Consider the following 22,872-nt stretch of genomic DNA (forward strand, 5'->3'; position numbering starts at 1 on the left):
AATGGAGACACGGCAGCACTGGTGTGCTACTTGCCATCACCACAGAGGCCCCACAGGTCACCTTGTGAGCCTGCCAAGAAAAGTGTGCAGCAGTCAGATGGCCAGGCCCTTTCCCCAGAGCTGCTCTTCCCCAGCACCACACTCCGTTCCTGACCTTGTTATGCTCAGTGTTCTCCCTGGGAATTTCCTGGCCCCAAGTGAGGCTCTGCCCCCAGCAGACCCCCAGCTCTCTGCCTTCTGATTGCATCTGGTCTGAGGGATGGCCCTGCCAATCACCCTCCTCCTCCTTGGTCCCAGAGCCAACTTTGCGGAAACACAACAATGATGGAGACAAAATTAGGACGGGGAGGCTCCACCTGCCACTGGCTCTGGTGCCACCTGCTGCTGGGCTCTTTGCTTTCCCCAGCAGGCCCCAGGCACCACCGCTCAGACCAGGCCAGGTACTTGTCAGTATTGTCTACTCTGACTGGCAACAGCCAGAGCAGCACGTCCCATTTTGCCGCTTGAGGTTCCTGAGACCACCTGCTCTGCCACCGCCATGTGCCTTGCCCCCTCCGCTGCTGGAAGAAACAACATCGCCACCTCTGCCCATATTGGGCAAGTTCGCTCCAATTTTGGGTGAGATCTTGCCCAACATGGCTGTGATCTTGTCTAAAATCAGTGCTGATGGCGGAGGTGCTTCTCCACCGATGGTGGACAAGGCAGGGCAGGCGGGGCACCCCCAGGAATGTCACCTAGAGGGCTTCTAAAGCCTCACTGGCCTCATGTCTGGGCCAACTCTGGCAGCAGCTCTTCAGGCGCTCCAGGAGCAGCCCTTCCTCCCACCTGCAAGTCAAATTTTTAAACTTGACATTGCAGGGACAGAACCTGAAACCTTCTGCATGCCAAGCAGGTGTCCTAGCTTCTAGTCCTGGGCTAGGGTCCCTTCCCTATTCTCTAGCAAATGTGTGTTTTGAGATCTCAAGACTCCTTTGCTGGACTCACTGCATGCAGTTCAAAAAATTCAGCATTTAGGAATTGGGTGGAGAACAGTTCAGACCCTCCAGATGCTCAGCTGCTGACAGGAAGGTCAATGAAAGACCTTCCAAGGAATATTCCCAGCAAGAAATTGCCAGTTGGTTTCTATATGCTTAGGCCTCAGTCTGAGTTAAGCTGGTCTCTCCCACTTACAGGTGTGAAATTGCCAAAATGCCACAGCAAGGAAGATGGTGCCATTGTCAGTGATGGCTGCAGTGAAGGTCAGGGTGCTTATCTTGCAGCTGAACTTTGTACTGAAACATCACAGACGGTGATGAAAGGAGTTTCATCACCTTTCAGCGCTGCTTCAAGGACTGGAAATCTGTGACCCTGCAGGTGCTGCTGGATGTCAACCCCCAAAAGCCCCAGAGGCCAGATGGTCAGTGGTCATGCAAGCTGGGAGTTGTAGTCCAGCAACACATGAAGGACCACAGGTTCCCCCTCCCTGCCTTAACCATTTACTATGATTTCCTGTGTGTATTGAAGATAATGATTCCTGCATCCAATGGAGGGTGCTCTAATCCTTGAAAGCCTTTGCCACGAATAATTCTAAGGGCTGAATAATTCTAGGAGCTGAAGGATGCCTCCTTCAGCAACTCCTGCAGCGAAGATGGTGCCCAACGTCTTGCTCTGCTATGTAGTCAACTACACTGAGTCAGCTTTACTCAGAGCAGACCCACTGAAGTAGTGAGCCGGTGGTTGTGTAGTGGTCAGTGTCCGACAAGTGTCATCAGCCCAATGCATCCTCTGCACCCTTCCTTCCTCTTCCTTGTCACAGGGTTTCTTCCCGCTTAGCCTCTCAGTCCTGCTCTGCAAAGCTGCCCTGTCTTTTGAGACTGCATGAGGGTGTTAACCCCAGCCAAGCTAGCAATGTCCCTTTCCTTCACAGAAACCAGACTGCAGCATGAGCAGCTGCAAGGCTTCCAACCATGGCATGCTGTCAAACCAACTTAGGCAATCAGTTGCAGAGGCTCCACAGCAACAAACCAACACAGAGCAGATTTACCAAGGCAGGTGGTGCAAAAAAACCTGACTTAAGGCTACCTACACACAAGAAAGAGCTTGTGAGAAAAAAGCACTGGATTCATTGGGACTTGCTTCCAAGCAGACACGCCTAGTGTAAGTGTGATAAAAGGAAGTGTCCCTTGTGAAAATGGTCCCCCTTCCTCAAGGGAATGAGTCCAAAAAATACCCACAATCCTTTGCTTATGCTTCCTGGGATTCTCAGCCTCTCACTTATTGTCTGGCCTTAGGGAAGCAATAAATGCCATGGCACTGTAACTCCGAAATGGCTTCTACACTTAGAAGTGGGATCAGTTCCAACAGTTAAATCCCAAAGGAGCCAGGGCCCATTTCCTATGGAAAGGCTTCTAATATTTTTCAGGCAGAAATAATTCTTTTTAAAAAAGAAAAGAAAAGAAAGAAGTCTGGTTGTGAAATACTGATGGGTTCAGGAATTGTCTCCGGGGGAAGCTAGTAAGTTCAAATTCTAATTTACCGGGGGGGGGGGGGAGAGAGAATCTTATGTAGGAAACTTATGCCCCGCTGGATGTTGCTAGACTCCAGCTGCCACCCCACCCCCACCCCCTCTGGCTGATGCTGAGTGGAGTTGTGAGACCTGCAATGTCTGGGAGGCCACAGGAAGCCCAGCCTGGTGCAGAGTTAAGTGTCATAAATATGTCACCCTTGTTATTGGACCAACACCCTGAGACTCCGTGCTTACCCCAAGGGATGCAGAGGATGCTGAACTCTAACTCACATCAGGCCCAGTCAACATGGCCAGTGGTCAAGGGAGGGTAGCTGGAGCCCAGCATCATTTGGAGATGTCCATGTTCCTCCCTGTCTCTGCTCTGCCATCGATATGGATTGGCAAACCTGCTTGCTCACCACGGAGAGTAGATTGTATGGTTCTGTTTTGCATTATTGAGGGTTTTTTCATTGTTTCTATCATCTATTGGATGTTTTTATCTTTTGCACACCATTTTCAAGGAATCAGCAACAAGCATTTTAAAATAAAATAACAATAAGTGAAAGAATTACATTTTCCTTCCTCATTGGGTTACGATTCTTTCCTAAGAACAGCCTTCTCCAACCTGGTCCCTCCCAGATGGTTATGCTTATAGTTCCCATCAGCCCCATTAAGAGGAGCTGTAGTCCCAAGCGTCTGGAGAGGGGGCAGGTTGTAGATCGTAAGCCCCTCGGGACCCGACTTCCTCCACTCTGCAAAGCACCATGCGAGCCAATGGTCCTGTAGCAGCAACACACGATAACGTTTCACACACTCTGAGATGCTACAAGGAGGCACCACTACAGACAGCCTTTCACTCGGTTGTTGAACGCAACACCAGAGCCACACCGGTTGCCTCCTCCTCCCCAGCAGTGTTTTGCCCCTAAGGTCACTTGGCAGCACCCTCCTGGATGGCTGCACGCTCTGCACTTACCTTTCTGAAGATGGATGATGTCTGGGAAGTTGGAGAGGAGCCCCTGGTACAAGGAAAGTGTGTCCAGCATGAGGAACAGGTCGTTCTTGGGCTGCTCAGCAAACATCTCCCCCACGGCCTCATAGGTCTTGCCCGTGTGCGAGAGGGCACCGTTGAGTGCACTGAAGCTGTAGGGAGGGTCCATCTGGAAGGACTGGCTCACAGCCTGAAAGGCGTTGCCCAGCTTCTGGAACTCTTTGCGGAAGCCGCCCAGATGCTTCCGCACCAGCTCAGAAGCCACATTGGTCAGCTGCAGCACACTGTCGTCCATCTTCTTGCTGAAGGCCTTGAACGTGTCCACTCTGTCCTCCACGTCCTGCAAATCCTGGTGCTCCGTCGGGATCTGGAGGGTCAGCAGGAAGCTGGCGCCCACCATCTCATCCTTCTCTGCCCGGCGCTTCCCCAGCTTCCACTGCTTATCATCGCCACAGGTGAGGAAGTGCTGGAAGCCCTCGTACTGCGACAGCGTCGGGTGGCTGGTCATGTGGTCCATCCACAAGATCAGCCGCCGCTTGCGCTTCTCAATGAAGTCCTCCTCAAAGCGCCCCGTGGCCTGCTTCTCGGGCAGGTGGGGCACAGAGACAACGGTGAACTTGTGCAGCAGCCGGTTGTACAGCCAGTCAAAGTGTTTGTACCGCCGGTAGACTGGCGAGTTGGTGCTGCTGGGCGTCAGCCGGTAGGAGATGTAGCTCTTGATGCCTTTGAACTTGGTCTGTTTGGTGGGATCCTCCACGGAGCAGACCAGAGGGTGCGGACTGGGCCTCCACTGGGGCCCACTGGGGCCCATGTCAATATAGTAGGTCTCTGAGATCTTAGACATCATGGGGACATCGCCCAAGATGAAGGCCTCCACCCCAGACCGGACAAAGCAAGAGAAGCGGTTGAGGTTCCTTCCCACCACGCTGCCCCTCTTGGAAGACCCAATGCTGTCCTGCCTCTCCAAGGAAGGCTTGGGCCGGTAGCCCATATTGTACGGCCCAGGGTAAGACAGGTGCGGGGACGGGTGCCCGTTGGTGCCAGGCCTGCTCCTGGGCTCCTCCACCACAGTGCTGCCGTCATCCCACTCATCCCAGTCATCGTCATCGTCATCTTCAAAGCTGCCCTGGTGGGAGACACTGGTGTTGGACGGGGTCCCATAGCAGGAGGAACCATTTCCAGGGGACCTGCCTGGGCTGCTGGAATAGTCTGAGTAAGTCGAGGCTGTTCTGGAGCGAAGGATCTCCACGTAGGACGCGGGAAAGAGGCCTGTCTCGCCACGGCTATTGGTCCCCTGCAACCACCCGTCCAACGAGTTCTCACTGAAGATGACCAGCTCTTCGTTCTCCTCGATGCTGATCTCCTCCTTGTTTTCGCTGCGGAAGCTGTAGAGAGCTCTGGCTTTCATTGCCATGGCTGCTCACTGTGGCACAACCCGCTGCTGACACAAAAAGGTCTCCTCACTACAAGCACTGCCGTTGTTCCTTAAATACTTAAGTCCCTACTTAAGCACAGCACTTGCCATGTGCCTTAAAATCTGAAACACTTTTGCGAAATCAAAGGGGTTTCATAGACTTTCCCACAAAAGACCAAAACAATTTGTCTCTTTCTTCAGAATCAGTCCTGAGGTTTATCAGGTCCAACAAGTCGGCAGGCCCTGGTCAAGGGTGACCCGCTCAGGGCAAAGGAAACAGCATTGTCAACCCCTGTCCCCCTTTCAGGTTATACAGGACTTGGTCAGATCCATGAATAATTTAGAAAACTGTCAGTCCTGTGTTGATTTTATCTTGCAAACAAGTTATTCCTGAACCAAACCTGAGGTATCCATAAAAGTTAGCAGTCTCCCATTAGGTGAGTGATATCCAAGATAGGGCTTTTGTAAGGAAAATTTATCTTTCAAAATGTATGTATATTTTAAAAATTAAATAATTTTGCTCAATTTCATCTGAAAGTAAATCCAGCGTAATACACAATCATGGTGCTGGGGAAAAAACGCCTTCAAGAAGAATTAAAAAAGAACAACTGAAAAAACCCTACTGTTGTTATTACATATTGAAAATGTTTTGCAAGCCTTTGCAAGCCTTTTGGGTCTGATTCGAAATCCACAACCCTCCAGAGGGTGGGGGAAAAAATTTAAAGTCGCAAGTCCATCCAAAACTGAATGGGTCACGCCTTAGTCCTCAGAATAACACAAACATGCACAGCCCCTCCTATTTCAACAGGGCAAGCAGAGAGTTCAAGAGGACTTGTTGATGTCTTTTGCCAGGAGGGAAGAAAATGAAATAGAAACCAGAAGAAGCAGTTTGCTGCTTTGCGGGCCTTGGGAGGGCGAAAAGGCAGGAGGATTCCACGCAGCAACGTGACTTTCTTGCCCCCCCCCCCCAGCTCTCCAAATAGATCTCCTCGCTTCCAGGATTCCGCTCCGCCAGCTGAGCGTTAAATCCCTTCAAGGCCGCAGGTGCCTTTTGCTCTGGACTCCTTCAGAGCGGATCCCGCCAGCCTCGTCCGAGGGGTCTCCTGTTTCTTGCGCGGAGAGAAAGGGGGAAAGGGGCGCTGCGAAAGAGCGGGGCAGGAAAGTCCTTCGCGCGAGGCGGTCGCCGCTTCCCGGCGCCTGCGGAGTCCAAGTGTCAAGGGCAGCCTCCGGGCGGGCGGGCGGGCGAGCGAGCGCGGGTTCCGTCCCGCCGCGCAAGGGGAGGCCGAGCGCCGAAAGTTTCCGCGGAGTTGCTGCGTCGGAGCCCGGCTGGTTGCGCCGAGAGCAGGATCCGGGCCAACGGGAGCCACTTCCGCCGGGAACGAGGCCGGGGCTGCGGGGAGGCGGAGCAGCCCTCGCCCGGCCCCCCGGCGGCTCTCGTCCGCGAGGCTGCCTCAAGCCCCGAAGGTCCCCGGTGCCCCGACCCGCCGCCGCCTTCTCGTCGGGGGCGCAGCGCTGCTCTCGCTCTCGCGGCCCGGTCGCGCTCCGTGACGCGCGCCAGGAGCCGGGCAGCCTCGGAAGTTTGGGGCGCCGGCTGGCCGCCGCGAACACGCGCGCACGCTCCCGCCCAGCCGCGACCCAGAGCCGCCCCGGCAGGCAGCGAGGACCGCGGCTGCCCTCTGCAGCCCGCTGCCGGAGCCGCGCCCGCTCTCCCGGGGAAGCTCGGCAGGCTCCTCCAAGGCCACGTCAGGCGGACTTCAAGAAAAACGAAAAGACAACCTCTTGTTTGTCTTCTGCTGCTACAACTCCCATCATCCGCAGCCAGCTGAGAGCTGCGAGTTGTATTTCGCAAGCTGTGCTCTACAGACCACCGGGGGCCTGTCAGCTTTGTTCAGGTGACCCACGGCTGTCTTTAAGAAAAAGTGGTCCTCCCGCACCCTCACTGACCACTGACGTAGCTGGTGTGGAGACTCCAGCTTTTCAGTTTTGCTTTTAAGTTATTCCAGCCAATTAACACAGACCTTGCTTAGGAATTACATGGGATGGGAACATTTAATTGAAAGCAGTCATTTAAATTGGGCTCCCTGTGGTTTTCTATGCACAGGGAATGAGTGAAATATGGAGGGGCACGCATGTCTTTCATTTGCTTGTTCACCTGCAGTCCAAACATCAGTGAAAGGCAGACCCCTGGAGTGAACGTTGCACCCCAGTTCTCAATGCACACCAGAAAATCCTGCACTTATTTTGAAGTTCCACTGAATACTGTGTTAAGATTGTAGCTGTACAGCCTGGTCCTGTTTGTTAGTGGTACTCACTGCCCTGTTGTGCTTACGTCTAGGTAACCATGTTACCTAGAACAATGTTGTTTAGTCGTTTAGTTGTGTCCGACTCTTCGTGACCCCCTAGACCAGAGCACGCCAGGCACTTCTGTCTTCCACTGCCTCCCGCAGTTTGGTCAGACTCATGTTTGTAGCTTCGAAGACACTATCCAACCATCTCGTCCTCTGTCGTCCCCTTCTCCTTGTGCCCTCCATCTTTCCCAACATCAGGGTCTTTTCCAGGGAGTCTTCTCTTCTCATGAGGTGGCCAAAGTATTGGAGCCTCAGCTTCACGATCTGTCTTTCCAGTGAGCACTCAGGGCTGATTTCCTTCAGAATGGATACATTTGATCTTCTTGCAGTCCATGGGACTCTCAAGAGTCTCCTCCATCACCATAATTCAAAAGCATCAATTCTTCGGCGATCAGCCTTCTTTATGGTCCAGCTCTCACTTCCATACATCACTACTGGGAAAACCATAGCTTTTACTATACAGACCTTTGTTGGCAAGGTGATGTCTCTACTTTTTAAGATGCTGTCTAGGTTGGTCATTGCTTTCCTCCCAAGAAGCAGGCGTCTCTTAATTTCGTGGCTGCTGTCACCATCTGCAGTGATCATGGAGCCCAAGAAAGTAAAATCTCTCACTGCCTCCATTTCTTCTCCTTCTATTTGCCAGGAGGTGATGGGACCAGTGGTCATGATCTTCGTTTTTTTGATGTTGAGCTTCAGACCATATTTTGCGCTCCCCTCTTTCACCCTCAATAAAAGGTTCTTTAATTCCTCCTCACTTTCTGCCATCAAGGTTGTGTCATCTGCATATCTGAGGTTGTTGATATTTCTTCCAGCAATCTTAATTCCGGCTAGGGATTCATCCAGCCCAGCCTTAAACATGATAAATTCTGCATATAAGTTAAATAAGCAGGGAGACAATATACAGCCTTGTCGTACTCCTTTCCCAATTTTGAACCTAGAACAATACTTCTATCCTATACGGATTTCAGGCTCACTTGGATAGAAGTATTGTTTATTTAAGTGGAACTTGCTTCCAAGGAAATGCATTTTAGGGATTCAGGTCAGACTGGCTTGGTGCATGCTAATCCTATATGCAAAGAAAGAACTGATGCGCCAAGGGTGGCTCTTTGTGTAGACAAAATGGCACCCCTCCCACATAAGAAGGAGGCATCAGCAAGCTGGGGGGGGGGGCAGACTCCAAGGTCTACAAAATACAAAACAAAAAACACCCTACCAGAGTAATCCAATGTACGTCTTCTCATAAGGAAGTCCTACTGTGTTCAGTGTGGCTTGCTCCCAAATTAGTGTGCAGGTCAGAGACCGGGTTGCAGTCTAAGGAAAGAGCATGAGGGGATAAAAAAACCAACCCCATGAGGAATGAGCATAATCAGTGGGCATGGATTGCTTACTGAATAATGGGAGGGCCCTAAAGAAGACTGGTGGGGTGGAATGGAGCACCCTGGAAAGGGGCATAGCTGGCACCCTGAGCAAGAGCACTCTGCGCTGCAACATTGTGCTGCAGGTTTTATCCCACCCTGTAATGCTGATGAAGAGCTGATGCTCTTCCTGCTGCCCCTTTCCCCTTATGGCAGTTGTGGGTATCTGAATAAGTGTGCATGCACACGAAAGCCCATACCAATAACAAACTTAGTTGGTCTCTAAGGTGCTACTGGAAGGAATTTTTTTGTTTTGTTTTGACTACGGCAGACCAACACGGCTAGGCAATTGTGGGACGTATTCTAGGCCATGAGAGAGAGAGAGAATGACGGGCCCAGGCAAGCTCTCTGACAGAATGGGGATTTAAACCCAAACCTCCCAGGTGAGGGGTTAAATCCAAAGAGAGTCCTACTCAGAGTAGACCCAATGAAATTAATGGGTGTGCAGATTAATTTCAGTGAGTCTGCTGTGAGGGGCAATAACTTGATACTCACCTCCATCCATTGCAGTCTGTTGCAGTAAATATGATTATCAGAATTGATTTGCAGCTGGTTGTTCCAACTCTCATTTATAGCTATTTTAGATTGCAATCCCATCAGGAAAGACTGCTGCCCCCAGGGACTTTATCAAGGGCCATATGCATGGATAGTGCAGTATAAATGACGCAATAAAAATAATAAGGTCCACAATGCCAGTCAGGAAGGTCACATGTGGATGCCTGCAAAAGCACATTTCATATTAGCTCTGCTTCTGGGGGAGCAACTGCCAGGCAGTGCCATCCTATGCATGTTCAACCAGAGGTCCGTCTGTGCCCCATGGGGCCTATTCCCAAATGAATGGTGCATGGCCTTGCAGCCAGGATACCATTGCGCTCTATCCATTATGCCATACATCTAGTAGCCACTAATAGCCTCCATGAATTAGTCTAATCCTCTATGAAATCCATCCAATTTTGTGGCCACGGCTGCCTCTTGTGGAAGGGAGTTCCACAGTTTAACTATGTGAAGAAGGACTTCTATTTATCCGTCCTGAATCTTCCCCCATTCAGCCTCAATGGATGTCCACAGGTTCTAGAAAGGGGGGACTCTTTTCTTTAGACGCTTTCTCTGTGCCGTACACAATTTTATAAGCTGGCTGCCTCCTTGGGGCAGGCGCTCTCTTCATTTCCGCCTTTACCAAAGCGCTTTTGGAAATACGACCTTAAGCAAGCGGCCGAGGGGCGGAGCGGAGAATGCGCATGCGTCCCTCCGAGGCGGGGGAGAGGCGGGCCGGGGGAGGGGCTTTTCCTGGCCCCGCCCTTCCGCCTCGCCGAGCGGCGAACGCCGGGGAAGAAGCCGGTTGGCCGAGGCGAGACGGAGGCCGCGGGCGCGTGACGGTCGGCCGCTCGCTCCGCTCCCTGAACTTTGCCGGTTCGAGTCCCGCCGGGAGGCAGCGAGGCGCGCCTGGTAAGGGCGCCTGGGAGACCCCGCCTCCCGCCTTGGATGGTCCAGCAGGGAAGGTGAGCTCCGGCGGGAGACTGGGCGGCTTGGCGGGCGGGGAGCGGCGGAGGCGCAGCCTGGGGGCGGGGATATCGGGCGGCCGAGAAGCATCAGCGCGGAGCCCCGGCCGGGCGACGGACCAGGCTTCCTCGGAGGGGTGCGATGCTGTGCGACTGGGAAGCCCCCCAGGGCGTGTCATCACAGTCGGAAGGGGTTCACTTCGGATCTGGGGCTTATTTCCTACATACAGTGGTACCTCGGTTAAGAACTTAATTTGTTCTGGAGGTCCGTTCTTAACCTGAACCTGAACCTGAAGCACCACTTTAGTTAATGGGGCCTCCCGCTGCTGCTGCGCCGCCGGAGCACGATTTCTGTTCTCATCCTGAAGCAAAGTTCTTAACCCGAGGTACTATTCTGGGTTAGCAGAGTCTGTAACCTGAAGCCTATGTAACCTGAAGCGTATGTAACCCAAGGTACCACTGTATAGAGAGAGAGAGAGAATAAAGATGGTGATGCAGTGCCGGGCGCTCCCTACCTACATGTAGGTCTACCCACCCGCCACTGCCCAGGAAACTCCAGGAGCCCCCAAAGGGGCCAGTGTTTCAGTAGGGAGTGTAATTCCTGAGTTTGCCATCACCCCCAACATCATGTGAAGCCAAAGTCCCGCTTTGGTCCCCTGCCTTTATTCAGCTTGGGGCCCAAGTGGACAGGCCCCGTTTCCTGTCTTAGGTAAAAAAGGTAAAGGTACCCCTGCCCGTACGGGCCAGTCTTGACAGACTCTAGGGTTGTGCGCCCATCTCACTCAAGAGGCCGGGGGCCAGCGCTGTCCGGAGACACTTCCAGGTCACGTGGCCAGCGTGACATTGCTGCTCTGGCAAGCCAGCGCAGCACATGGAAACGCCGTTTACCTTCCCGCTAGTAAGCGGTCCCTATTTATCTACTTGCACCCGGGAGTACTTTTGAACTGCTAGGTTGGCAGGCGCTGGGACCGAACAACGGGAGCGCACCCCGCCGCAGGGATTCGAACCGCCAACCTTTCGATCGGCAAGCCCTAGGTGCTGAGGCTTTTACCCACAGCGCCACCTGCGTCCCTTATTCCTGTCTTAGGAGCCCTCGCCAAATGGTACCTTGAGAGGTGGGCAAGCCTATGCCAAAAAACCAGGCAAAGTTTCAGCCGCCGTCTGGACTCCATATGGTGCCTTGCGTCCAAATGTTGATAGAGACCACCAAGTCTCATGCAAGTTCGGCAGCGGTATCTCGAGAGGCAGATGAACCTATGCCAAAAAAAGGACGAAGTCATGCCAGGCCATGTTTTGGTCTCCCATCTTGATTCAAAATGGCACCTGGCATCCAAATGTGGGTGAAGAGGCTGCCCCAACTTGGGAATCCTCATGCTGAGTTTGGTGATGACAAGAGAGACAAGCTAGTTAGCAGAGACGCAAAGACAAGCTAGTTAGCAGATTTCAGTCCGTTAAAGACAAGACTTTCTGCACCTGATGAAGCAGACAGATTCATCGCCGTATAAACATTTATGGACTAAAAGGCCATTGGAGCAATGAGAGTGAATCTAATTTTGGTCCAATAGGCTGCTTTCTTCACACACACACCTTTGACCTGCATCCAGAGAAACAAGTGGGATCATCAGAGTTCAAGGACATGTTTCAGCCAGGCAAAAACTCTGGGTCCAGTAAGGGGCATGGCCTGAAGAGAGTGACAAGGGCCAGACAGAGTTCTGAAGGGCACATTGGCCCCGAGGTATGAGACATTCCTGGCTCAGAGCAGTCTTCCTCTCAATTTAATTTTTTTATCATATTTTTATTAAAATTTTCATATAAAAGGAAAAACAAAGAGAAATACAAAAAGACAAAAAGACAAAAACAACAACACAGAAAAGAAACAAATAAAAACAATTCCATTTTCATAATATTCCTTGCATTTACTTATTTCCCAGACTTCCCCACACCTCCCCTCACTGTGTTGTTGTTGTTTAGTCGTTCAGTCGTGTCCGACTCTTCGTGACCCCATGGACCAGAGCACGCCAGGCACTCCTGTCTTCCACTGCCACCTGCAGTTTGGTCAGGTTCATGTTTGTAGCTTCGAGAACACTGTCTAACCATCTCATCCTCTGTCGTCCCCTTCTCCTTGTGCCCTCCATCTTTCCCAACATCAGGGTCTTTTCCAGTGAGTCTTCTCTTCTCATGAGGTGGCCAAAGTATTGGAGCCTCAGCTTAACGATCTGTCCTTCCAGTGAGCACTCAGGGCTGATTTCCTTAAGAATGGATGCGTTTGATCTTCTTGCAGTCCATGGGACTCTCAAGAGTCTCCTCCAGCACCATAATTCAAAAGCGTCAATTCTTCGGCGATCAGCCTTCTTTATGGTCCAGCTCTCACTTCCATACATCACTACTGGGAAAACCATAGCTTTTACTATACGGACCTTTGTTGGCAAGGTGATGTCTCTACTTTTTAAAATGCACTGTATTCCATGTCAAATATTTAATCAGCAAATCCCTTCCCTCTATCTTAACTTAATCTTTATCTTAATATCTTAATGTATCCTAATCTTTTCTTAATATCTTAATATATTTAAACCTTTTAATTTTACCCTTTTTAACCTTTGAATTTTCCATACTCCTTCACCACTTTGTTGCTAGTAACCTTTTAACCTCAATCCGATGTCATTCTAACATTCATTAATCTTGTAATATTTCTGTAAATAGTCTTTAAATTTCTTCCAATCTTCTTCCACCATCTCTTCTCCCTGGTCTCTGATTCTGCCAGTCATTTCTGCCAATTCCATGTAGTCCATCACCTTCATCTGCCATTCTTCCAGAGTGGGTAGTTCTTGTGTCTTCCAATACTGCGCAATGAGTATTCTTGCTGCTGTTGTGGCATACATAACGTTAGTTCTATCCTTCTTTGGCACCAATTGGCCGACCATGCCCAAGAGAAAGGCCTCTGGTTTCTTCGGGAAGGGGTATTTAAACACCTTTTTCATTTCATTATAGATCATTTCCCAGAAGGTCTTAATCCTTGGGCACGTCCACCAAAGGTGAAAGAATGTGCCTTCCGTTTCTTTACATTTCCAGCATTTATTATCGGGCAAATGATAGATTTTTGCTAGCTTGACTGGTGTCATGTACCACCTGTATATCATTTTCATAATATTCTCTCTTAAGGCATTACATGCCGTAAATTTTATACCAGTGGTCCACAACTGCTCCCAGTCAGCCATCATTATGTTATGTCCAACATCTTGTGCCCATTTAATCATAGCAGATTTTACTGTTTCATCCTGAGTATTCCATTTCAACAGCAAGTTATACATTCTTGACAAAATCTTAGTTTTGGGTTCTAACAATTCTGTTTCCAATTTTGATTTTTCTATCCAATTTGTATGCCTCCATTATCTGGTGATAATGAAGCCAGTCTCGCACTTTAGTTTTTAGTTTTTCAAAACTCTGCAGTTTTAGTTTGTCTCCCTCCTGTTCCAAAATTTCCCAATATTTCGGCCATTTGGCCTCCATATTGAGCTTTTTTAGAGCTTTCGCTTCCATTGGTGACAACCACCTTGGGGTTTTATTTTCAAGTAGGTCTTTATACCTTGTCCAAACATTAAACAATGCTTTCATACCATAGATATGCATGCCAACCAAAAACATTATTGAATCCTTCTAAGTCCAAAATGTCTGTGTTTTCAAGAAGCAGCCATTCTTTCATCCAGCAGAAAGCTGCTGATTCATAGTAAAGTTTTAAGTCTGGCAGGGCAAAGCCTCCTCTTTCTTTTGCATCAGTTAGGATTTTAAATTTTATTCTTGGCTTTTTGCCTTGCCAAACAAATCTAGAAATGTCTTTCTGCCACTTCTTGAAACAATCCATTTTGTCAATAATTTGCAATGTCTGAAACAAAAACAGCATTCTAGGCAATACATTCATTTTTATCACAGCAACGCGGCCTAACAATGAAAGCTTCAAATTAGACCAAATTTCTAAATCTTTCTTCACCTCCGTCCAACATTTATCGTAATTGTCTTTAAATAAGTTCCCATTCTTAGCTGTCATATTAATCCCCAGGTACTTCACGTTCTTAACCACTATCAAACCTGTCTCATTCTGAAACCTCTCTTTCTCAATTTAAGAGCTGTGAGCTTCATCTTTGGCCTTTGGGCTTCCTGGAGGTATCCTGGGTAGCCACTGTAGGAATCGTAGAATCGTATACAGTGGTACCTTGGGTTACAAACACCTCGGGTTACAGACTCCGCTAACTCAGAAGTAGTACCTCGGGTTAAGAACATTGCTTCAGGATGAGAAAAGAAATTGCGCGGTGGCAGCGGGAGGCCGCATTAGCTAAAGTGGTACCTCAGGTTAAGAACGGTTTCAGGTACCTCAGGTTAAGAACGGACCTCCAGAATGAATGAAGTTCTTAACCAGAAGTACCACTGTAGTTGGAAAGGACCCCAAGCATCATCTAGACCACTCCCACAGGATGCAGGACTAGATGGACCTTTGGTTGTGTTTGCATTGGCTTGACCTACTCTGAACTGAACCAAATTAATTCTGCTGTACCTAAATGTCTTGGTCTGGCTTTCTTTCCCCTGTCTCGCCTACAGAAACAATGGAGGAGCTGAGCCAAGCTCTCGCTTTCAGCTTTGCTGTCTCCCAGGACCTCAACAGCACAGCGGCACCACACCCCCGGCTGGCACAGTACAAATCCAAGTACAGCTCCTTGGAGCAGGCAGAGAGGCGACGGCAGCTCCTTGCATTTCAGAAAACGTAAGGGGCATCTCTAAATGGCATATTTCCATGTTGTTGCGGGTATTATTTATTTATTAAATTTCTATCCTGCCTTTCCTCCAAGGAGCCCACTGTGGCACACATGGTGATTCTTCTTCCCATTTTATTCTCACAACAACCCTGGCAGGTAGGTGAGGCTGAGAGACAGAGACTGGTGAGCTTCATGAATGAGTGGGACTGGAATCCTGGGCTCTCAGGTCAAATACTAACCAAGCAATGTAAACCAAACCATCAATATAACATGGGAATGCAAATTCCACGTTCAAAACGAAAGAATGCTAATCATAGTCATTCCACATAATTAGGCAACTATAAATCTCCCAAAGCGGCATAAAAAGGAGCCATGGAAGCAAATTATATATTAAACATTGGATTGTATCCAACTAAGTTCTCCTTGGAGTAGACCCATTGAAATTAATGGACCTAAATGAATAATGTTCATTCGTTTCAATGGATTGGCTCTGAGCTCACACTGGCTACATCTCATTGTCTTCTTGTTAATCTGTACAACAACCTTGTAAAGCAGGCAAGTACCGTTACTGCCATATTGAAGACAGGGAGTGGGGAATTTAAGAAGCAGACACATTTGCCACTCAGTTACCTGCCACACTCACCTGTCGCTCAGGAAAGATAATAATATATTTTAAAAATATATATAATTGTCTGCAGGCAACATGCCAGGTGCTGTCTCTTAAATTCTTAAATGCTTATCATTTCTGGCCTTTAGCTATTGTATCTGAAATGGACTCTACCTGCAAGATGATGTAGTTCTCTTCTATCCTCTTCTCATATTTTTGACTAACATTTTAGTTTTTTCTTTCTTAAGTTTAAAGCCTGCAACTAGCCCAAATTCCGTAATCTTCTCTATCACTATTGGCACACTTTCTTTGGGTTCTCCGTGGTTATAGTCAGGTCACTGGTGAAGGCTTTTACTTTGCAGGTCTTGTTTCCAACAACTATACCCCTTATTATACCCCTTCTTTTCTTTTCTTTTCTATTCAGAATTTCCAACACCAATATAAATAACAATGTGAATAAAGGACACCCCTAGCTTGTACCTCTCTTTATATTACAATTTTCTGTTAGATTGTTATTTATAACTAGTTTAGCTCTTTGTTGCAAGTATATTGTGTTTATACCTTTATAAAAAAATTCTCCCACTCCTATCATTTCTAATGTTTTTTTCACAAACCTCCAGGAGACATTGTCAAATGCCTTCTCTGCATCAATAAATAACAGTGCCACCTGTTTTTCGATTGTGACTTCCAGATACTCTAGAGCAGGGACGTCCAGCTCCCAAGAGACTGCAATCTACTCCCGGGGGTGGGGGGGTGGGACTGGCAGTGATCTACCCATGGGGGGAGTTCAGAGTTGTTGAACTTTTTTTAGGGGGGCAGGTCAAAGTTTTTACCCCTTTTTTAAACAGTAAGTGCAGAATTAAAATAAATTGCTCACCAACAACACATTCGCTAACACACAAACACAGTGACACAGGGACACAGGGAAAGGCAGAGGGGCGGAGACATGATTCTAAACAACGCAATAAGGATCCCACGGTTGACCATGATCATCCTGTGGTCAACCAGTTGGATACCCCAGCTCTAGAGTATCTATTACATATCTCATATTATTTTTCATATGGCTTCCTGGGAGAAATCCTGCTTGGTCCTCATGAATATAGTCTTTCAGTATACGTTTCAATTTACTTACTATTATATCTGCGAATATTTTATAGTCATTTTTAAGGAGAGATATAGGTCGGTAATTTTTAACTGATGTTTCCTTAGGGATTAAGGTTATATAGGCCTCCTCCCATGATTCTGGTAGCTTCCCCGTACAGTGGTACCTCGGATTACATACACTTCAGGTTACATGCGCTTGGGGCCCCCTGCTGCCGCTGCGCGATTTCTGTTCTCATCCTGAAGCAAAGTTCTTAACCCAAGGTAATATTTCTGGGTTAGCGGAGTCTGTAACCTGAAGCGTCTGTAACCTGAAGCATATGTAACCCGAGGTACCACTGTACTGATTTATTAGACTTAAAAAGGTAAAGGGCCCCCTGACCGTTAGGTCCAGTCATGACGACTTGGGTTGCGGCGCTCATCTCACTTCATTGGCCGTGGGAGCTGGCGTACAGCTTCCGGGTCATGTGGCCAGCATGACTAAGCCGCTTCTGGTGAACCAGAGCAGCGCACAGAAACGCCGTTTAACTTCCCACTTGGAGCGGTACCTATTTATCTACTTGCACTTTGACGTGCTTTCGAACTGCTAGGTTGGCAGGACCTGGGACCAAGCAATGGGATCTCACCCTGTCGCGGGGATTCGAACTGCCGACCTTCTGATCGGCAAGCCCAAGAGGCTTAGTGGTTTAACCCACAGCACCACCCGCATCCCAACTTATTAGACAGAGGGTTTTAACAACTGTTTGGCTGGCATGCTTACTTATGCTACGATAAGGCGAGAGTTCACAGATATTTTATGACTCATGTAATAAAAAGATCTCTATATGCAGTCTGGACAAAAAATAAAGAAACCCTGGAACAAAAGAAACCCTGGTGGTTGTTGCCGATGGGAGCCATGACAGTAAAGAAAATTAACAAGATGGTTGAATGGGTTACGTATAAAGAAATTATCTGTGAAGAAGGCAACCAACTAAGACTCAAAAATTTTGTAGAAATAAGAAGTAAAGTCAACAATTGGTTACAATACCACCAAATACGTGACTTATTTAAACAAGATAAAAAAGGGCTTTACTAAAGAACCTTCAAGATTCAAAAGTGACTTGATGATGACTTGTGAAGTGATAAGGGAAAATTTAATAAAGATGTTTTACAGATGGCATTTAACACCAACCAAAATATGTAAAATACATAAAACAAAATCAAATCTGTGTTGGAGGTGTAACAAAACAGAGGGGACATTCATACATATGTGGTGGGCATGTGATAAAATCAAAGGCTTCTGGGATATAGTGTACGAAGAGTTAAAGAAAATGTTTAAACAAAACTGTTAAGAAAACAGAAGCTTTTTTATTGGGGATACTAGGCATAGATATTGCCAGAGAAAATAAGAAAATATTCCTTTACGCCATGGGAGTGGCGAGAACACTAATTGCCAATAATTGGAAAAAAGAAATAATCCCTCCCTCTTGCGACCTTCACTGGACCTTGAAACCCCGCTGGCACGCGCACCATCAACTTCCATTGGCTCAGCCGCCTGGGAAAGCTGTCTTGGTATTTCAGGAATGCTGTAGTCAAGGCATCATCCCCTCTCCCCTCGTGTTTCTCCTGAGCCTGCGCTTCCTGCCATACTCCAATCGCAAGTACAGCCTTGGTAGGCTGATCCATCAACTGTGGGTGGGGTGCGCGGGACAGCTCGTCATTCACAGTAGGGGACAATCCCTCCTCAAACAACATTTGAATCGGTTCACAGTCCAGATCCCACCCGAGCCGGTGGATCAACATTGCAAAGCGCGACCAATAGTCTCTAACTGATTGGCTCCCCTGCTTGCACCCCATCAGTTCTCGTCGAGTCACACTTTGTGCCACTTCACTGGAATACATTGCATCCATTGCCTGGAAGAATTTCTTAAGGTCCTTCAGGGCATTATTCTGCGTCGCCATGAGGGGCCTGATCCATTCACGTGCCCCCCCCCCCTGCAGATGCCCCACCACGTAGGCTACCCTCTCCCCATCGTTCTCAAAGTCATTATGCTGCAGTTCCAAAGTGTACTCTATTTCCGTTCAGAACATATTGTAGTCCTGGGGCTCCCCCCCAAACTTGTGTACCAGCCCCGGTACTTTCCTTGCGATGGGGGTGGGTCTGACCTTTGCATCCTGAGCCCGCCTTTCATCCAGCCGCACCGTCAGGAGAGCTACATGCTGTTCCAAGTCTCGGTTTCTCTCTACCAGACCTTGCACTCCAGCTGCTTGCTCCTCCTTTTCTCCGGCTCCCCTGGTATGGCTCATCGTGCTGCCTCTCTGGAGCTGCGCACAAGCAACGTAGGTGACTGACGGATTGCTGTAATGGTTCTAGGGGTTGCTCGTGCGTAAGTTGCCGCTACTCCTGGCTAGGTTGCCTGGTTGAACCCTTTCTGTCTGGACAGCCTCAAGTTCCGTGGCTGCCTCAGTCGCTGGCAGAATCCGTTAGTGGGCGTTTCTTGAACCTCTTCCAGCATAGAAGCTGTTTGACGCCCAGTCTCCTCCTACTCTGCCTGCGCGGAAGTCTTCTGCGCAAAGAGGGTGTGGGCAGCGGAGTACCCGTGCTCTCTCCGTTGGTCTCCGGCGAGGAGTCCTGGAGCCACCTCTCCGATTCCCCCATCTGCCCCCCTTCTCCACTGGTGTTACGCTGATTTCCTTCCCCAGCGGATGGGCTGCCTCTCTCCCTACTGGGACCCTCTCCGCCATCCCTCTGGAGCCTTCTCTCCGCCTCCAGCTTTGATGGCAGTTCGCTGACAGATAGATAGATAGATAGATGACAGATAGATAGATAGATATAGATGATATATAATGACAACAAAACACTGTCCAAAATGTATAAAACTTTATTAGAATGGTCAGTGAAGTATGAGGAGGTAAAATCAGCCATGGTAAAGTGGGAAAGAGATCTAGGTCATAATATACAACTAGGTCATAATATACAAGCAAAAATTGTGGAGGGAAGATCTTAAATTCACAGCATTGGAATAAAATTGGTCAGCTCAGATTGAAACCAACAGACCATAGCAAGACATCAAAGTCAGTGTTAATTAGGATTGCAATTTTTTTTTAAAAAAAAAATTCAAGATTTTGAAAGGGGAAAAAGGCTGATCACCTTTTCTGTCTGAATTTTCGCTTTTTGAAATATGGCAACCCTATGTTAATGAAAAGTTCAGATGAGACAGAAAGTGTCAGCCTGGCAGGCAGACCTATGAAGGCAGGATGCTACCATACAAAAGCTGCACGGCGGATTTAGTATAATGGTTTTAACTATGGAATTGATCGCTTTAGGGCTATTGCATTTCTTCCTTAATTTATTGTTCTATGACATTTTCCTTACTATCTCTGCTTTGGAATGGTGGTTTGTTCTAATACAGTAGTTGCATAGTTTACTGATTTTGTTTTGTTTTGTCTTTTACCCTTGTTTTATTGGATTTTTTAATTTTTGTATATATATTTTAAATAAAATATTACTGTTTTGTTTGTATGTCACCCCGAAAGCTATTGTTACTGGGCAGCAGGAAAAGGACAAATAAAGAATTTTCTTTCCTATCTTAAGTTGGTGGGAAATTTCAAATCTTTCCTTCTTTTTCTTTCTCCTGACAAGTAAGCGATTGGATTATGTCAACCATGCTAGGAGGCTGGCAGAGGATGATTGGACAGGCACCGAGGAGGAGGAGGAGGAGAAGGAGGGGGCAGGTGCAGACAGTGCAGACATGGAGATGGAAGTCGGGACGAAGCTACCAAAACGCTACGCCAACCAGGTGAGGGGGACTGGTAGCAGAGAGGAAAACTGAGCAAGGGGGAAACGGGGCTCCAAATAGAAGCCAGCCCTTGTTGCCTTTGTGTATATGAGGTATCATTCTGATTATTTCCCTTCTGGGACATAATTTTCCCCAGAGCCTTATTTGTTAGCAAAACGTGAATTCAAGTTTCTGGCTCTTTGGAGTGGAGGCAGGAGGCTGTAGACTTGTGGTTCTTGATCTACCTGAGGAAGCGGGTCAGAATTAAAAAGATGAGGTACAAATACTTCCCCCAATCTAATCTGACAAACTGGGAACTTAATAAAAAATTATCTCTGTTCAAACAATTATAAATTAATTCCCCCCAAAAGGCTGAGTTATATATATTGAGAGAGAGAGGAGCTAAGCCAAAAGTGTCTCTGAAAAGCGCTTTTCTTATCCCTAATTTGCTTCCTGTGTTTCTTATTTATAAATTCCTTGATAATCTTTGGAGAGTGATTTGTCTTGACTTTTCTGCCGTATTTGCAACTGTAGGAGACTTTTTACAATCCCAATCAAACCAATTAGTTTGGTGTTGGAATGAACTAGATTTGTACCTCCCTTGAACAATGCATGGTTTCAGTTCCTCTATTATTTGCTGATATGGTCCTAATTAATATGTTAGGTGCATTCATAGTCAGCATAGACTTTCACACTATATTTTAAATCCAGGTTGTGAACAATTTTTCCTTTCTTTAGGGAAGGAAATATTTTCATGTCATTTGCCATTGGTTTTTAATGCTATTCTATATTGTGTTGTAAGCTCTCCAGGAAATGTTTATTGATGAATGGATTTACAGTCATAAATCCAACATCATATAATGTGTTTGTGACCAAGTAGAGGTGGAATATACTGGAATATACTGTTAATATACTGTTATATTGCTCCGTGTATATAACTACTGTAGGGTTTTAAATAGGATTTTTGGACAGTTTTCTTTTTGAATTGCTGGAAAGAAATTTGCCAAGTATTGATTGTTAGGGATAAATTGTGCTCTGTTTGCTCTAGGTGCCCTGAAAATCAGACAAAAAATTCTAGTATATTGGGGGTCACATGTGCTAGACTATAACTTTCTCAATCTGGTATTTTGTAGTGCTCAAGCTTTTTTTAGCAAATAAGTTTGTCTGACTGATTATAAATCTAAGAAATAATAACCACCATTAAGAGAGTGGGTTGTTGTTGTTTTTTTTTGTATAGTTGGTACAATGTTAATAGATTTTGGGTTATATCGAATCCTAAGAATACTTGGAGGAAATCCATTGAAATTAATGGACATGACTAACTTGAGTACATTCATGTCAGTGGATCTCCTCTGAGTAGAACTTGGTTGACTACAACCTTATTTGATTTTTCTCCTTTGTGGCTTTGAGTACAAGCAATGGAATTATGGTCATCTGGGAGCATTATAGAAAGAGAAAGTGGAACCGCAGAGGGCCACAGATTCAGGCTATGTACACACCATACATTTAAAACCCTGGGAACTGTAGTTTGCCTCTCGCAGAACTAGGACCTTTAGCAAACTACATTTCCCATTGTTCTTTTTGGAGTTAAGGGGGATGTTCTTTAAATGTATGGTGTTTATACAGCTTGAAAGTTGTAACTAAAACTGAGATCCAGTTGAGATTTCTGCATTGCAAGGGTTGGACTAGATGACCCTGAGGACCCTTTCAACTCTACGGTTCTATGCTTAATTAAAGAGTTTACTCATGTACAATGGTCAACCTAGGAAAAGTGGGAAAATAAACATAAAGAATAAACTACTTGAGGGATGACCCTTATGTGATATTAATGTGACTATTTCTCATTTATTGATTTTATTTCATTTATGAGTCTCCTATTAAAAAATAATCTCCAGATGACTTACAAAAATGCAGGGTTGTTTGCTTTTTTAAAACTAAAATGAAAATCAAACCCTGCATTTTAAATTATCCTAATCATTACTGTGAGTTCTGAAGTAATTTAGCAAGAAAGAACCACAAAAAGGGAATGATATAATGCTCAGTGTAATAAATAGGAAAGGAATTTTTAAAAAGTCATATGAAAATGATAGCAAAAGCCCACAAACCACGAGGACAAAGCTAGTCTCCCCCTACGGATGGTTCCATCCTGAAATCCCTCTAGCCCTGCGACATAAGAGTTCCTGGGATGCTGAAGTTTCATGGCAACTTTGAAGCAACAAAGCATTTTAAATTTGAAGAGTCCTTCATAGTGGCCAGTGCAGGGCATACTCAGTGAGCCCTTGGGGTGAAGGCGAAAGGGAAGCCTTGGTTGGCTTTACTATGAGGGCTGTTGAGGGCCTTCGACTTACTTTGTTTCTAGGGACAAATGCAGCCAGGGTTCTTTAAGTTTTATACCCTAATTCCACTGGTTTGGGAAGCACGTTCTGTTTCAATGCTGTCCATAAGCAGGTGCCCGCTTGTTACGGCTTTCTCTGCAAAAGGAGGCCTTTCTTATCAGCCTTTGCTGAGTGAT

At 47.2% G+C, this 22,872-nt stretch overlaps 2 protein-coding genes across 8 annotated transcripts in view; one reads left to right on the forward strand and one right to left on the reverse strand.

Annotated features, from left to right (window-relative positions):
• SNX33 (sorting nexin 33) overlaps positions 1 to 8,312 on the reverse strand; it is a 49,654-nt gene extending 41,342 nt beyond the window's left edge. For all 4 annotated transcript variants that reach the window (XM_083412792.1, XM_083412794.1, XM_083412793.1 and 1 more), the window contains exons 1-2: positions 8,170 to 8,312; positions 3,459 to 7,235 (exon numbers count right to left, since the gene is read on the reverse strand). In XM_083412792.1, coding sequence (XP_083268918.1) covers positions 3,459 to 4,887 — 1,429 coding nt within the window. In that variant the 5' untranslated portion in view covers positions 4,888 to 7,235; positions 8,170 to 8,312. The remainder of the gene's footprint in view (positions 1 to 3,458; positions 7,236 to 8,169) is intronic.
• Positions 8,313 to 9,940: 1,628 nt separating this feature from the next.
• The window catches only part of SNUPN (snurportin 1), a 37,958-nt gene continuing 25,026 nt past the window's right edge, over positions 9,941 to 22,872 (forward strand). Inside the window, exons 1-3 of one of the 4 annotated variants that reach the window (XM_083412822.1) lie at positions 9,941 to 10,149; positions 14,740 to 14,902; positions 20,225 to 20,381. In XM_083412822.1, coding sequence (XP_083268948.1) covers positions 14,745 to 14,902; positions 20,225 to 20,381 — 315 coding nt within the window. In that variant the 5' untranslated portion in view covers positions 9,941 to 10,149; positions 14,740 to 14,744. Of the gene's footprint in view, positions 10,150 to 14,739; positions 14,903 to 14,990; positions 15,051 to 20,224; positions 20,382 to 22,872 lie in introns of those variants that run through there. The other 3 variants (XM_083412824.1, XM_083412821.1, XM_083412823.1) reach the window with 3 other exon arrangements.

Source organism: Podarcis tiliguerta (genome assembly GCF_965153285.1).
Source record: "Podarcis tiliguerta genome assembly, chromosome: 14".
Taxonomy (NCBI): domain Eukaryota; kingdom Metazoa; phylum Chordata; class Lepidosauria; order Squamata; family Lacertidae; genus Podarcis; species Podarcis tiliguerta.